The 16,733-nt window shown below is 40.9% G+C and overlaps 1 protein-coding gene across 1 annotated transcript in view; it reads left to right on the forward strand.

The window, feature by feature from the left end:
- The window catches only part of JARID2 (jumonji and AT-rich interaction domain containing 2), a 210,418-nt gene that overhangs the window by 143,211 nt on the left and 50,474 nt on the right, over positions 1–16,733 (forward strand). The window contains exon 4 of the mRNA XM_063160161.1: positions 7,380–7,549. Within this exon, the coding sequence (XP_063016231.1) occupies positions 7,380–7,549 (170 nt within the window). The remainder of the gene's footprint in view (positions 1–7,379; positions 7,550–16,733) is intronic.

The following is a 16,733-nucleotide window of genomic DNA, read 5'->3' on the forward strand; positions in this document are numbered from 1 at the left end:
AGCCTAGCAGGCAAGGTGTCCATACCTATGCCATTGTGACTGCTTATATAGGCAATGTGGAGTATGTACAAGGCTCATTTTTGGTGGCTGGAGTTGTCCAGTTCCTCCTAACACAGTTGAAGTGGTGGGGGATGGTAACAGTGCCCAGCAGCTTTTAAGGACTCCCACTTTGCCCAGTGCCATCTTTTGTGCTGTTGGAACAGCCAGCTGTTTCCCTTAGTAGGTATAAGTGTCTCTGCTAAATTGCATGACACGAGGAGGGTTTGGAGACTGCAAGTACCTTCTTGTAGTCAGTGAGCATTGCCAGGAAAAACAGGCGGTTCCAGAATTAATGATAACTGGAGCAGTTTTTAGGAAAAAAAGTTTGTGTCTAGCTGTACTTTGAAGTAGTCACGAAGCATATGGGTTAGCTCAATTATTGTTCATTAAATGCCATTCCCAAACACCTTTCTGTTGTTAACAGGAGAGGAGGTTCTTGGAAACCAACTGTTTCCCATTTAACAAAACACACACACACACAAAAAAAAAATCTCAAAGGAAAATGTGCATTCATTCATGGTGGCTAAAGTTGTAGAGCAAGAAGTGTTTTTTAAAGGAATGTGCCCTGTTAGGCTTCACAGTCAAGGACTGAATGGACTTAATATTGTGCTTTAATTGGATCGTTTGGAGATTTAAATCTGGTATAAAATTGTGTTGTTAATTTAGGCCCAATTTTGATTTACTGGCCCACAGAAAGTAAAGAAGATTGAGTGAATAAAGGTCTTAGTAAAAACCGCTTCTGAAAATTGTTGCATTCAACCTTTCTGCAATGTTTAATTTACTGAAAAGTAGCCCAGATTTTTTTAATCATATGATAGGGTTAAGAATTATGCTCTTACCTGGTAGTACAGGTCTAGGTTGTGTCTCAGGTTACATTATCTTGTGAATTATTTTGAAGGAGCCATATCTGAGAGTGATGCTGTGCTTTGCAATAGTTACCTGCACTTGATATCCCCATGGATGGGAGCAACCGGGTCTCTTAATTTCTAGTCCCTTCCTGGCACAAGCCTGTGTAGGGACGCAGATACTGACTGAGTCTCCATTTCCTCTACTGCAGATTTGCTGGCAGTAGCAATGGAGTCGTGTTATCAAATGGGCGACAGATACCACTGATATGGGCAGAAAATGCTATCCCAGTAGCTTTGGGGCATGTGGGAGAGGAAATGCAGTTCAAAGGACTCCTTCACACGCTGGGTTTCTTGCTCTTGGTGTGGTGCTTTGATTGATCTGACAGGGTAGCTTGGGACACAGTGGTGGCAGAGATGTGTGAGTACAAATAGAAACACTGCCTAGTGCCACCAGAGCCAACATGTGCACGCAGGTGTGCTCCAGGGACAGCCAACAAGATCTTGTGTTCTGAGGGGAATCTTTTCCCCACCTTATATTTTTGATTATCCAAATGTTAACCATCACAGTTTGGGGAAAAATATAATAGGTTTCATATATGTTTTGGCATTATTGTCATAGAAAACTTGTTGAAGTTTGGAGCCCTGTTCACATGAACTGGTGGTCTTCTAGAAGGTCACTGTTAGACTTACCTGGGGATTGAAAGGGTAAAATGTAGTTTAGCCATGCTTCCTGCTGGCACAAGATTTCTTTTTTGTCCCATGCAGAATGATACCTCCAGCAACAAGTTTTGCCTACTGATCTTGGGCTTGCCTAGAAGTGCCTGTAACATGGTCGACTTTGAGGTGGAAATTACACACTTGATAATCATCTGACTTCCAGCAGACACCTGGCTATTAAAGCCTAAATTACTTTTTTATTTTATTTTTAAATGAGGGCAGAACATTTCTGCAGCCTGTCACATTCAAGTTTACCTTACTGAACAAAGCTGCACACACCAAGTGAATTTTTCTGTCCGGACATGCTGTGTGCCAAGAGCGAGTGCCACGTTGTATGGTGCAGTTACACAATTGACATACTTGGTTTATCACCTCCAATGAGACCAAAAGATGGTGCACTTCAGACCTCATTGAGATCAGGGGCACAGAGCCAAGCAAACCTCAGAGATAAGTTTTTCACCATGCCAGCAAAATGTCACAGCAAGGAAGTGAATAACCCAGGTATTCAGCAGAGGGGAAGCTATAATGATGTTAGCGTGGACAAAATCTGTGAGGCAGAGTGCCTAGCCATGCCAGAGCCTTCCTTTAATTGTTCAGTGAAAAGCACATTGCAGTGAGAAGGAAAATGGGAATTAGTCACAAAACTGTACCGCTCAAGCAGCTGCTTCAGCTATGGTTCCTATAGTGTTTGGAAACCTAGCTTCCTGTCCTGCTGTTATCAAGAAAAGGTTATATCAGGCTACAGAAAAGCAGGAAAAGACAAAAGCAAAAGTGGAGTTTAAGTGAAAGGTAATGAGACCAAGCAGTAAGGACATATGGTGGCACACACTAAGCAGGAAGCTTGGTGGAAACCTGCAGATTGCTGGAGATTAGAGAACATTTGCAGAAGATTGTTTTGCAAATCTCTTCCTAGTTGCGATGCTTAGGCATGAGAACAGCCTCTCAAACCCAGAATTTTCTATAAATACATTAGTATGCATTCAAATATATTACAAATCTGTGTGTATTTGGTTTTGTGTGTGTTTTATCATATTTATGCTTTGTTTTCGCTTAGGAGTTATGGAGTAATAAAGTGAAAAGAGTAAGATTTTTGTATTCATGTACAACAAAATCTCACATACTGATAGTTTAATACTCGATTTGTGGCTAGCACAACATGCACTGTTATCTAGAATGTTAATGTTTACTAAATTTAACATAGACTGCTATTACTAGCCTGAACTTTGCTTTGTGAAGAAAAGACCGCCTTTGTGTACTAAGTCTTTTTTTCCTAAATGTGAATTTCTTTACAAGCTAAAGGAATGGTGCTAGGATATGCTTTTTTAAAAAGATGTTCTGAAGCACTTTTAGTTAACACAAACTGTAGTATTTTAATTACAAAGAATGCAATTTGCTTAAAATGTTCTACTAAAAATGAGTTCTACTCTAAAAAAGCTTCAAAAAGTATATTTTGTGTCGGGAGAGAAATGTTTTGTAGCCTAGCCTGACTTTTTGTAATCAGGATATTTTTGTTGTGGTGTTTTAGTCGCTGGCTGAAATTTACTTTCTTAGACCTAAACAGTCAGTTCAGTAGAAGAGAAGCATACCCAAAGGAGGTGAGACTTCCTCAGGCTGAGGCTTTTTTGAACTTTGCATCATAGGTATGTGTTTAAAGTCTCTCAAAAGAAGTAGAAGTAAAATAATCGCTACTGTTGAGTGAAAGTGGTTTACTGTTTATTTTTAAATGGTCTGGATATTTCTGGCTGCATGTTGGGTGTTCGCATGACGTTTAGATGTGGGATTATTTTAAGTTCTCTCCTCATCCTTTTCCGTCTTGTGAAGTTTTTTCTGTTTGCGTATTTATGAGCCTTACATAGTGTGTACCCTTTCAATGAGGACAAAGCGAGCAATTTATTTTGAGGACGGAAACAGGATTTTTTTTGTTCTTTCTACTGCTCATGCCAATCTGTCTGTTGTTGCCAAATGCACGCTAAATAGGTCATTCCAGCAGAAATCCTTGCATTAGGAAGCAAAGTGTTGGTGGTGTTAGGCATTTAAACAATCATGGATTCATTTATGTTGGAAAAGACCTTTAAAATCATTGACTCCAACCACTGACCCAGCACTGCCAAGTCTACCTGTGTCCTTAAGTGCCACATCCATGTGCCTTTTTAAATGCCTCCAGGGATGGTGACTCAATCACTTCTCTGGGCAGACTATTCCAATGCTTTGCAACCCTTTCTGTAAAGAAACTTTTCCTAATACTCAATCTAAATATCCACTGGCAAAACTTGAGACCTTTACCTCTGGTCCTGTCACTTTTTTTGTGGGAGAAGAGACTGACCCCCATTTGGCTACATGTTCCCTTCAGGTGGTTGTGGAGAGCAATGGGATTCCCCCTGAGCCTTCTTTTCTCCAGGCTAAACACCCCCAGCTCCCTCACTCAGTTCTTACAGGGCTTGTGCTTCTGACCCTTCACCAGCTCCATTTCCATCTCCACCACCTCAATGTATTTCTCATGGTGAGGGGCCCAAAACTGAACACAGCATTTGAGGTGTGGCCCCACCAGTGCTGAGTACAGGAGGACAGTCACTGTCTTGGTCCTGCTGGCTACACTGTTCCTTTATAAATTTTAGATAGGCACCATCGTACACACACAGTGTCTTTCTTAACACTTTTATCATTTCTGTTTTTCCTTGTTCAGAAGTGGTGTGTGAGTACGACCTGATATGCTTCCTCTACTGGAACTGTAGTGAAGAGGGAGGGTACAATCCTTCTTTGGCAGCAGCTTCACACCTAGACTGGATTAAGTGTAATGTGAAACCATACCTGAAATAATTGGTTTTATGCTGCTAGAGGTTTTCATGGGGACATACAAGTTTATTAAGGTGCAAACATGCCTTCACAAGGAAACAGTTTTAGTTGCTGCCAATGTTTTTTCTTTGCTGGCCCACCTTTGAAACTGGTCACGTTTACATAAATCTGAAGCAATGGCTACTTAAGAACGTGTCTTTTGCATCCTCATCGTGATTCCTCATCCCTGTGTGCTGTAGCTACAGAATAGTTTATTTCTTGCTCACAGCTCACTCTGTATGCACTCTCAGGCACTGAAGTAGAAGCCTATGGAGCACACACGTATCCAGGCAGGGAACAGTATCTCTCGCAGAAACCTAAAGGATGCTGCAGTCATAAGAGAGTTCTTTCATTTACTGGTGTTCATAAATTGAATCAGTGATATTTACACCCTGTAACTGCTTGTGGTTTTAATAAAAGATGGATATTTCATAAGGGGGCCTGGTTTTGTGTCACTGGTGAAGTCAACCTGAGCAGATGGAAGTAACAGCCGTCTTTCCTCTCTGGGAGGAGAGGAGAAGCATTTCAGGCACATCTGACCATATAGCAACAAGTCTCCACAGTCTCCCTGGGAAAAGCAGCAAAAGTTCATGGTTGTAAGTGGAAGGAATACCTGGAATTTTCTCTATCCTTGCTGAAATCAAAGGGCCCCCATGGGTATGAAGAGCCTGTGATGCTGCCAGGCCAGGCTCTGTGCCCCATGGGGACTTTTTTAGTCCCAGAAAAGAATGGTAGCAGACAGCATACTTTCAAAAAGAGAACCAAAAGTACTTTAGGTTCCCTAATTCATTTCTCATCTATGCCAAACTTGCAAGTCATTCTCTAATCCTGTTTCAGTGCTCTGGGGACTGATAATAGGGATACTGCAAACCAGCATGGCTGATTCTCTTGCTGCAAAGGGTTAATTTTGAATCATAAAACAGGCTTAATCTTTACTTTGTGGCATGGTGGGTGGTGGTACTCCTTGCTTATCACTGATCACATGAGATTTGAGCAGGTACACAGATGCATAGAGTGGGTGGGTTTATGTTTTTAACAGCCTGGCTGATGAAGCACATCAATGGGAAAAAATTGCTGTGCAGAAAGCCGGGATGCTCGCTAACCTTTATAGTCTGCTTTTTGCCGAGAGAGCATATGTTTTGTGCAGAACAGGAGCCAACACAAAGCGTTTTTCTCTGGCTGCATGTATGGTTTTGGTGATAGAAATGTAGTTGCTTGAAATTAAAATACCATTCATCCTGCACGGGAGTCCTCAGTCTGCTTGAAGAGATGGGGCTTTGCAAAGCAATCTGAGTAAATTTTTGGAGATACAGGCATATCTATACAAGACCTTTATCCTGGAAAGATAATTGTTCATAGATATGAGGAAATATATGTGCTAAATAGTCTTTTAGTTCCAGTTCACAAATTATAAGCACCATGATAAAAAAAATTGTAAACACCAGGTTATTTTTGCCATGGAGGAGATTGAAAAAAGCAGTAGGAATGACTGGTATGTTTTGTTGTTCAGGGCAGTGGGGGTTGGATAGTGAGGACAAGGGCAATTTTACGCGTAGTTTAGGGAGAAAACCGCTGAATGTTACTTTGGTTCTCTGTTGTCATTAGGGGATGTGTTTGTTGTAACAAAGCTCTTGTTACCCAAATATCTAAGGTTAATACCCGTGAAAAACAAGAGGTTTGCCAATTCTGTGTTACATCCCTCCCAAAAGATAACTGTACTTTCCTTAAGTCACAACAGTCGAGGCTGCCATGGAGTGACAAGACCTGGGCTTCCCTTCAGTGTTATTTAATATGTTTCACTTTGACATTATGTAAATACTCTGCTATTAGGGAATAAAATGACATAAAATTGCATCCTTTCGCAACAAGGTTTTAAGTTCTTTCTGTAGCTTCTCTCCTTTTTGAAGCTGTAATAAAGATCCTAATTACAATCCCAGTTGCTTAAGTGAGAAATTAACATGTTCTTATGTGGGGAACTGAGCCAGGCTCCCAGTGAGACCCCCTCTGGGTATCTGTCCTGCCCCAAAATGCTTTCCCTAATACCAATTTACGTTCTAGACATATTAAAGAAAATCATATTCATTGCTACATAGCAGTTAATCAGAGCCTTCAGATAGGCTTGAAATAATTTGCAGCCAAGTGCCAAAATCACCTGCAGCCGCTTATTTCCTGCAGCCGTATTCTGGCATGTTTTAAAACTAATCAGACAGTGTCAGTCTGTTGCCCACTACCAAGACTGAACAAATTCATTCCACACATGTCCTTCAATATTACAAATTTTTCCCAAATCCTGCTTAACCCCACTGGTGACCTCCTTGCTTACTGTCTTCTGGGCTGTGGCCAAACAAATAAAATCTAAAGGTTTTGACTTGATGTTTTCCCTGTCAAAAATATTTTCTGCTAGAGGTTTTATTTTTTAGAACTGGGCACAAATATATATATACCTTATCTATTTATATATTTTTCTATAAAAATAAGATTCTAGCAGATTGGAATAAATTAAAACCTTAATGGGGCTAAAATAAACCTAATTTGTAATTTAATTAAAAACAGAAAGCAATGAGCACTAACACTTAACAAAAAAAAAAAGGCATTTTCATGGTGCAAAATACAGATTTAATTTCCAAATAAGTGAATGGTAAACTGTAATTGTATCATGTGCAAGAAGACACTCAGAACATATGAAACAGTAGTCACAGATTTTGCAGTCAAGATGTTCCCTTTCTGGTTTTCCAAATTGTAGCAGAAGATACCAAAGGGTAAAACAAATACAATACTGTCTTCATTATTGACCCAGTTAGGGATTTGGTATTGGTGGGAGATGGATTCAGATCTCGATCTCTCTGTCTCTCTCTCTCTCTGTCCTGTATAGTGAATTTTTATGTTTTCACACATCCAGCGAGTTCTGCCTAACATGTTTGTGCTGTGCTCTTGTTTCCACAGGCCAAGGCTGCAAGCACAAAGGAAGTTTGCTCAGTCCCAGCCAAACAGTCCCAGCACAACTCCAATAAAGATAGTGGAGCCGTTGTTACCCCCTCCTGCCACTCAGATTTCTGACCTCTCCAAAAGGAAGCCCAAGACAGAAGATTTTCTCACTTTCCTCTGTCTTCGAGGTAGGTACCTGGCAGCAGTGCTGGGGCACAGTCTCATTCACAGAAGGAGCTGTAGCACTGCACACCAAGCAGCAGCCAGACAAATGTACTGGAGCTGCACTTGAAGGTATTGTGTGCATTTCAGCTCTCAGCAATTTGACTGTATCTGCAGCAGGAGCATTCGAGTTCATGGTTCTAAAGATCATAAAACGATGCTGGTAATAGTGCAAAAAGAAATTTCTTTTATGCTTGGCTCTCTGTTACCCTGAATGAGTTTTTGTCCTGCTCTCTTAAGTCCTCCCTATCCTCCTTTGTTTTGTCTGACTATAAACTGGAGAAGTGCTTAACTTGCCTGAGTACTTGTTCCTGCAAGAGGAGAAAATCTGCTTGGAAATTCCCCTTGTCTACCTACTCACTGTCCTTTATTGTTCAATCTGAGTGAGGCTTTTCATCTGACAGTGGGTGGAGGGGTTGCCATTGTTCTTGTCTGCCTCAGGAGCTGGATTGTTCCTGTGGTGATAATTAAAACAGGTGAGCTCCTCCTCTCAGCAATCCAAGTACAAAGGAGGCATCTGAAATTGTGGAGTGAAATACTTGAATTACTTCACAGTAACAGGTGCTCGAGCCTGGCTGGAGCTGTGTGATGTGTCAGGGATCCACGGGCTGTGTGTGTGCAAGCCTGCATGCCAGACTTGGGGGGCGTGAGCATGAGGTACTGTCTAGATTAAGCTAGAGAAGGAGATGTTACTCGAGTGGTCATTTTTCTTAAGACTTTCCATGGTCCTGTGTCCCAAGTAATGTGTTTAAGATAGCATCTTTCAGTTTAATCCCCCAGTTGTCATGTTATCTCTTGCTGTGTGTTTCTGGACAGGTGTATCCCCTGTCTCATTAGTGAGCCATAGCTGCATGCTCTGGGCTGGAATGCTGCCTCTTGCTGTTGGTTTGTCCCATTACCTGCTGAAAGGGTGTGCATTTGTTACAGGCAGGTAGAGCTTGTCTGAAAAAGTCTTACCCGGTGGGTTGAATCTTTCAGAGCTTGAGTTCCCCTTTCTTAGGTCTCTGTTGCATCTGTGGACAGCAGTGATCAGCACCACCTGTAGCTTCCTGCTGAGGCTTTCTCACCTTAATGCAGTGTGGTTTGATTTCTTTTTTTCTTCTGTAAGGCTAGTGGTGCCTTCAGACTGGTTGCTAATTTATCCATCTTATTTCACATCCAGTATGGAGCCTCCATCCCGTTGGGACCTCTGGTAAGGTGGGTGGGTGGAGGGGATAGCAGAGGGTGATTTGCTAGCTTTTGTGTTTATTTAAAGGATGGAGAGGAGCAGAATCTAATGGAGTTTAAAGTGGCATAACGGTCCTCTGAAATGTAATCTGTGGAAATGTATTTCTAATTTAGTGTGCCGTGAGGTTGATCAGTCTGTTGGCAGCGTGTCACTGCTGTGATCTGGGCCAACTGCCACAGTTGTTGGTGGGAAGAGTCAGATGGGGGTTCTGTGTGTCTGTGTGTCTGTGTGTGAGCACACATGGCTGCATTCACACACTTGTTTCCACTGCTTGCTAACTAAGCATGTGCTATTTATAGTTTTGAAGGCACTTGCACTTACAGAAAGGCAACCTGTGTGGGAGTGTCACTTATCTCCACTTTTATTTCCTACTCTCTTAGCATTCTCTCTGTGTTCTGGTTTAACAATGCAACTGGGAAGCATGGGTGCTTTAGTCCTATTGCAGTGCTTCATGTTGTTGGGCTTTTTTATTTTTTTTAAATTTTTTATTTAAATCAATGGGTGTTTAGCTCTTGCACCTGTAATTTTCTCCTTTGTTATTCATCTGTGGCATAATTGATGTTTTGTACTGTCAGTTAAGAACTTGCAATTCATTCCTAATTTCTTCAGTATGCAGGAGTACTCGAACATTTCTGACAACACATGCATTCAGACGGCAAGATCACAATTACAATTATGTTAAAAACCACGAGGGAGAGTCTGCTCTGAGTGCCACACATGGCATGTTCTTGGTCTGCTTAAACAGTCTGAAGAAAAACTGTGAAAGGGAAAGCTGTCAGCTTTGTGTTTCAGCACCCCCACAAGCTTATTACTGCATCACCCCTGTATAAGACATGAAAAGAGCCAGTTCAAGAGAGGCAGGAGAATCTTCTTGGACACCTGCTCCCTGGATGCTTCTCTGTGGATGAGCAGGAGAGTGCTGTGGCTTGGAGGGAGGAGTGGGTTTCAGACCTTTATTAGCGTGGTTCTGGCTTCTGTGCCTGCACTGCTGTGTCCTTCAAGAGGTCCTGGCTGCCTGAGGTTGTGTCCATTTGGCCTCTGGGAATGTTTAGCTCCAGGTGGTTTTCTCTTGATGTGTCTATTTCAAAACCAGGAGATGGAAGCTGGTTGTTTATATGCTGGTAGGGAGTTCATGTAGAGCGTGCTGGTACATCCAGCTCCAGAAAGGTCCCACAGGTGACTCTCCAGGGCACTGGCAGGCTTGGTTTGGTGCTGCTCTTCTGGTGCTGCCTAGTGAGCCTGGAGAGGGAAGAGCCAGCAGCATATTAAGATCCTGCACAGGGAAGGAAGACTTGGGATTTTTTGGAAGGAGTTATTTTGATTTGGAACCTCCATGCTATTATTTTTCTTGCAGTGTTGAGGGTTTCAGAATTGTTTGCATGGTGGGACCAAGTGGTTGTTCTGACTTCTGTCCAGCTGTATGTGCTCACCTTGGCTCTTTGTGCTTTCACCATGAAATGCAACATGCAATTGCATGGAAATAAGAGCACACTGACAGAGTTGAAGATCAGCAATTCAAAAATCTTAAGTGTAGTAGTGATAAAATCCAGGACAGTAAATCCCTATGTTTGTTTAACTTTTTTTTTTTTTTTTTTAAACTGTCCCTCAAAATGATCTGGTGATATAATCCCTAGATTCATGATGAAAGCCTTTTTTGGAGAAAGCAGTCTTTCCCAGGATTGGTGGGAATGCAGCTCAGTGGTCTTCTCTGCCCTTGTCCCACCACACCCAGCAGTGGTGTCAGAAGCACAGTGCAAATTTGTCACATCATAAAATCATGAGTCACTAGGGGTGGAAACCACCTTCAAGATCACCAAGTCCAACCTTAGACTCAATTCCAGCACGAATTCACATGTCAGGGTGTACTTTTATTTTCTGTTTTTAAACAGAGAAATTTAAGCATCCTGTCATCAATATGGCTCACTCTTCATTGTTCTTGTGGGGTTTATTTTGAGTGGGAGCAGCTGAATACTGTCACACACAATGCTACAGTATGGAAGAAAGTCCCTTGTCATAAGATCCCATAGTTAGGAGAACAAGTCCCATTTACCTGTCCTGCTGTGTGTAAGAAAATCTAATGATTCAAATAATTTTAACTCCCCCCCACTCCATTAGCACCCTGTAATTTCAAAGGGAAATAATTTAACCAAGATGACCTGCTTGGTTTCATTATCCCGAACACAAAGGCTTTAGACGTATTTTAATTAGTTTGTTTTTCAAACTCTTGATTTGATAATACAGTGTACTAATTACTTCTTAAAAGGTAAGTGGAGCACAATGAAAAAGCTGTAACAGTTGATGAATATCTGAGACCTGGAATACATTCCTAGACTGACCAAACTTGGCAAGGCTCCTCTGCTTTCTATTATTTTAAAATCCTCCTTTTAAAAAGATTGGTGATTTTAAAAACTTTTATTAAATTGTGACCTAGAATTTTCAACACAAGGAGGGAAATAGTACAGATATCTCTGAAGTGTTTGTCTGCAGTTTTCTTATCTTTAAATAGCTTCTTTGAAGGAGCCTGTATGCCCTTTGCCAGAGGCATAATTAGTGTCTTTCAGCAGCATGTAGATACAAGTGTGTCATCTCCGTGTAGTTGTACAGCAGCTCTCACTTTTACTGTGTTTTCTGCTTTTGATCATATTTTTCTTAATAGCTTCTGTTACAGTGCATTCAAGTTACCTCTGCTCTCTGTAATTATTTACAGGTTAAAATATTGTGAGTCAAATATCAGACTAAAGGAGGAAGGAAAAACAACTCCCTGTGAGCAATAGATCTTTGGCAAAAGGTGATAACAGGGAGGCTGGGATTAGGAGAGTACATTTTAAGAAGTTTTCCCATGATCAATTTTCTAATTAAGCTGAGCCTCTGGGAGTTACATGCTAGAGAATTTCAGGGATTCCTAAATAAAAATGGTTTAATTGAGATCTCACAAATTGAGTTTTCAGGCTCTTCTATTCTGCAAAATGTGTGATTGTTCTTTTTCTTTAAATGCTGTGCTGACTTAATATTTTGATGATTTATTACAATTGGGTAAAATCAAAACAGAAAATTTCACTATGTGAAATGTTTGTCTAAAAATGTGCACGTTTGTCTTAAGTTCAGTAATTTCTAACTTGTAGTGCAGTGTGCTCTTAAACAGGCTTTTTATTCTTTGAAGCACCTGTATTTGGGTGGTAAAAAGGGTCAGGGGCCTTTGATCCAAGTCTTCTTTTTTGGAGAAATTGTGTCAGTTCATACCTGAGGAGATTTCCGATTACAATGGGAGAGCCCCCAGAACTGAAACTTGGGAGTTCCTAATCTTGGGCATGTTACAAAACAGCTGTTAATTTGCCTATCTCTTCAGCAAGGCAAAAGGTATGTGTGCCTGTTAGTTTGGTGTCAGCAGGCTCTGTAGTCAGTGTGTGCTGCTGTCCTTGGGGAGCTGCTGCCTTGCACGGGTCACTCTTGAAGCACCAGCCGTTGGCACCATGGACACTCGATCACCACATCAGAGTAGGCAGATTGAATAGCACTGCAACTTGATTGGGCTGGAAGCAAAGCAATGAAATGCTGACACTGCCCAAAAGTTTGAGCTTCTTTGCAGTCTGGGTTCATTTTTATAATTCCAAAATAATATTAAAACATGTAGACATACAATGATTTGTTTCAAATACTGGAAGAAAAAAAATATTTATTTTATTATATCATTTAGTATTTGAAACTAAAATTTTAGGATGGATTGAAAATTCAAGAATAAACTTTAGGTTGAATTTTAAATGCACAAACCATTTAATAAAAATAAGTTTGCATTTAGTAATTGTAACCTCAAAATTTTTAAGTTCTGTTTTAAAGTTAGGAGTAACATTACAGTGTAGAATATAAGCTGTTTCTCATACATGCAACCATTTAGGCCATCTATGGAATATGAGCTACTAAGCAACTCTTATGGTGGTTTAGGACAAGAGTAATTTAATCAGTATTGGCAGAGACAAGTGGTTACACAGTCTCAGAGTGAACAACACTTGTGTGAAGAACAGAGAGAGAAGAGACCCTGGTGACCACCACCATGGATTATTCCTTCCCAGGGGAACAGAGTGCTGCTGGAGTGCCAAAGCTCCAGACATCCAGTGGAAGGTACAATTTCATGTTGCCTGCTGGGAGATTTAAGAGATTGGAAGAGGTGCTGAAGTAAAATAGAGTAATCTGTGGGTAGTACTACAGCTGGAGGAAAGCTTTTTCTTGCTTTTCCAGTTTTTGGGCCCTTGCTGATGTTAATGATTCCAGTATCTACCCCTGCAAAAAGCCACAGGATGCAGTTAACTGATTGAAATGGGAGACTAATCTTGAGGTTTAGCTTTTGTATTTGCCACAGATTCAGTCCTAGTCCCTCAGAAAGCTGCTTAGTATTTTGTAAAATGAGGATAAATATTTAACTCTTTATATAGGTCTCAGCATAGCTGGGTGTTGGTTATGGATGAGGTACTGGCATAGAATCTGAGCGCTGTGATGGCAGCAGCAATTCAAAGCCTCACTGCCCAGGGGGCAATGTAAAGTATTCTGGCAAAGGCAGTTCCTGCCCTTCATCCCAGCCAAAAACCTCTGAGCCTGCTTCTCTAACCCGTGAATATGCTGTAGCTTCAGTGTTATCCAAATGGCTGATTTTATGCTAGGGATAAACCTAGCTGAATCTCTTGGATATGAAACACAGCCTGGTAGCTTGTTGGGAATGTCATCATGGTGGTTTAAAACTTCCATACTAGTTTTGTTCTTGGTGGAAGGGAACATAAAGGTGAAGTGCACATGGAAAGCGTTGGTTTTGAGGTTCACTGTAAAATCCAGTCAGGCTGGTGGAGTTAAATTGCTTTGAGAATGTCAGATAAGAATTGTAGATGTAAGAAGAACTCTGTTGGTTTTTTTTTGTTTTGTTTGTTTTTTTTTTGGTTTTTTTTTTTTTTTGGTTTTTTTTTTTTGTTTTTTTTTTTTTAATTTTGGGCACTCTGTTGCTCTGGAGTGTTTTGCTAAGTTTGGAAAGTAGACCTTCTGTTTTTTTCCTGCAGACTCATGCATTTCCCCACCCTTGCTCCATTTCTCTAGAAAAGGAAAAATTTTCTTCAAGCTTTTATGTTTAAGCTCTACTAATTTGAAGAACAGACTGAGAAGAAAATGAGAGTTATGTTGCTACACTAGTCGATAAATTCAATGTAACACCAGGCACATTGTGATTGGAGCAATGCCAGCAGAGAGAGGAGTTGGAGCCCAGTTTTATTTCTGTATTTGAGATGGCCTTTTCCTCCCTCTTGCTCAGGCATTGGGGAGCTCCCTCTGAGACCATTCCTGCAGGTGGACTCAGACAAGTGAAGTACAGTTGCTCTTTCCTATAGAATTTATGCAGTTTGTGCTCCTTTAGCCTGGCTTGGTAAAACAGCCATAAGGTGCAGGCATAAATTACATATATTTGCACTTCAGGGATTTGGCATTGTCCTGCCAAAACAAAATAAGTGGGGCATATAATAAATGAGAAGCAGGCCCTAAAAGTTAAGCATTGAGATGCCAGCACATCAGAAGCATTTGAGAGGCAAGGTTTTTCCACCTGCTTACAGCCACAAAATGGGGCTGTGTGTCAGAGGAGAAGCCAAAGCTCTGGACGTGGCTCACTGTGGGGCTTGGCAAGCCGTGTGCTTTTTTGGGGCAGGCTGAAGTCCCACATACCTTGACCTGCCCTGTGTGTAAATCATTCTAGTGTTTTAAATTGTTTTAAGATTTTTCCAAAGCACATCTGGGTTGTGTTTAATTGTTAGAAGGCAAAAAAAAAAGAGGAGCTAGAGGGGGAGTTGGTGTAAATAATTCATGGAGAAGAATCCTCCAGTTTTGCAGAAACCACAGCCCAAATTACAGAGAAGGCTTTTGGACTGAGATGATTTTTGTTGTGGTTGTAACATACCAGGGTTTGAATCCCGTCCAGATGAAAACATTTGGTTTGTACTTCAGTAAATACTGCAGAAGCACTGCCAGCTAATTCTGAAGAGTAATGAAATAGTATTTTTGGCAAAGCACATGCACTTTCCATACTTCTGATTCCACTCTTCAGATCCAAATTCAGAGGGTTTTTTTAACATGTTTAGCTAGTCCAAGACAAAAGTTAATGTAATTTAATGAGAAACAAAACATAACTGTAATTTAGGAGAGAGAACTACACATTTGTCAAAAAGAAAAAAAAGTAATAACCTCATTAGTCAAATAAAATGGCTGAAAAAGAGTATAGTTTATTCTATTAATCAGGCACTTGCTGCTGAGGTCAACACATCTGTGTGTAGAGGCTGCAAAAGCATCAATTCTGCCCACTGTTAGTAGTGAGCCTGAATTTTGCACATGCAAAGGGTGACATCTTTCCTAGAAAATTGCTAAAAGCATCACCATGACTTAAACCCCCTATATTTTACTTTGTACTTATTGTTGTATAAGCACCAAATTATTGTAAAAGAGGGCATGAAATACATTTGTCATTCTTTCATATGCATTAGGCCACACTTAGTGTGTAGTTGTGGTAATCATTTTTTCCTATATATTTAGGCTTTCTTTTGTGTTGCTCTCACAATAGGAGGGAAGACAAAATACTCGAGAGAATTTCAATAACGAAACTGAAGATACTGATGGAAGCAGTTGCCAAACATACTTCAAATAGAATTTTTTTAAAGAGCTGACTGTCCTCCCTTTCTGTAATAATTCATAGCGATTTAAAAAAAAATAACTCATCATTAATGATTTTCTCAAAATTTACTACATGCAGTAGTGTCTGATCCTAGGAGCTCTTGTACTGGTGAGGAGGGGATACCTGGGTTTGTGTCAGCTGTCTGAACTTTCTGTGTGGTTTGCAATCCCTTAGTCCAACATGGAAATTTTTTAGACTTTCAAAGTCTCACTCTGAGGTCCAGCTTTGGTGATTTGGCCTTTCCCCATGTGTTTTGGAGGAGGGGGAGAGGGCTGGGAAGTTCCCTCCAGGTTGGTGCCTGACTTTGGCCATGGCTTTTCTGCTCTCAGCTGTGACAGTTGTTAAGCTGGAAAAGGTGAGTGGCACCTGTCTGGACCAGGGCAGCAGGTTTGACTGCACTGTCAGATGGATGCCTTGCATTGAGCCAGCCTTAGCTGCAATGTCCTGTACACTTCACTATATTTGTTACCATTTCATGTCAGTAATCCCTTCAATATCTCCCTTCCCCCATTGCTTCCTCAGCTTGTGTCCATCTGCTAGCTTACCTCTCACCACTCACCTTTCTCCAGCACCAGCACATCTGGGTTCCTCTCTTCTGCTCTGCTGCACTTCACAGCCTTTCTTAGAGCTTACTCCTTCTGCCATGGCTTCTCCTTCCTTCCCAATATGTTGCAATTGCCCCATCCAGATCTTTGGTGACAGTGTATGCTTTTATGCAAATATTTCTGCAAAACAAATCAGCTGTCTTGGTAGGGAGGGGAGGGAAAGCATTTAGGAGTTGTGTGCTTAGGCATCATCAGGACACAATATAAAATGTGCAGCTCCTACATGAGATTGGAAACATACTTCATTTAATGTTTTGTTTAATAACATAAGGTGATATATTCCACTACACATTCAGTAAGAAAAAGAGTGCATAGAAATTTTCCAAATCTTTTCTTGAGAGCTTGTAACATTACATTACAGTTACAGTATTTATTAAGGGACTTTAATTTCCTTAGTCTGGGATTTTAATCTGAATCAGTTCTCTGATCCGATTCACCACATGGCCCCACAAAAAAAATTACACTGCCAGTTGAGGAGGTGGCACAGGTATAATAAGAAGAGGCCAGGTGGGAGTAGATGTTCTGTAGGCCATTTTTGATGCCAAGAAAAATGTCAGCCACCAATAGTCTAGATGGTTCCCTTTTCCTTGCATTAAATGCCTTCTAAATGAGTGGTAAGGAGTCAA

The sequence above is a fragment of the Melospiza melodia genome, chromosome 1, assembly GCF_035770615.1.
Source record: "Melospiza melodia melodia isolate bMelMel2 chromosome 1, bMelMel2.pri, whole genome shotgun sequence".
Taxonomy (NCBI): Eukaryota; Metazoa; Chordata; class Aves; order Passeriformes; family Passerellidae; genus Melospiza; species Melospiza melodia.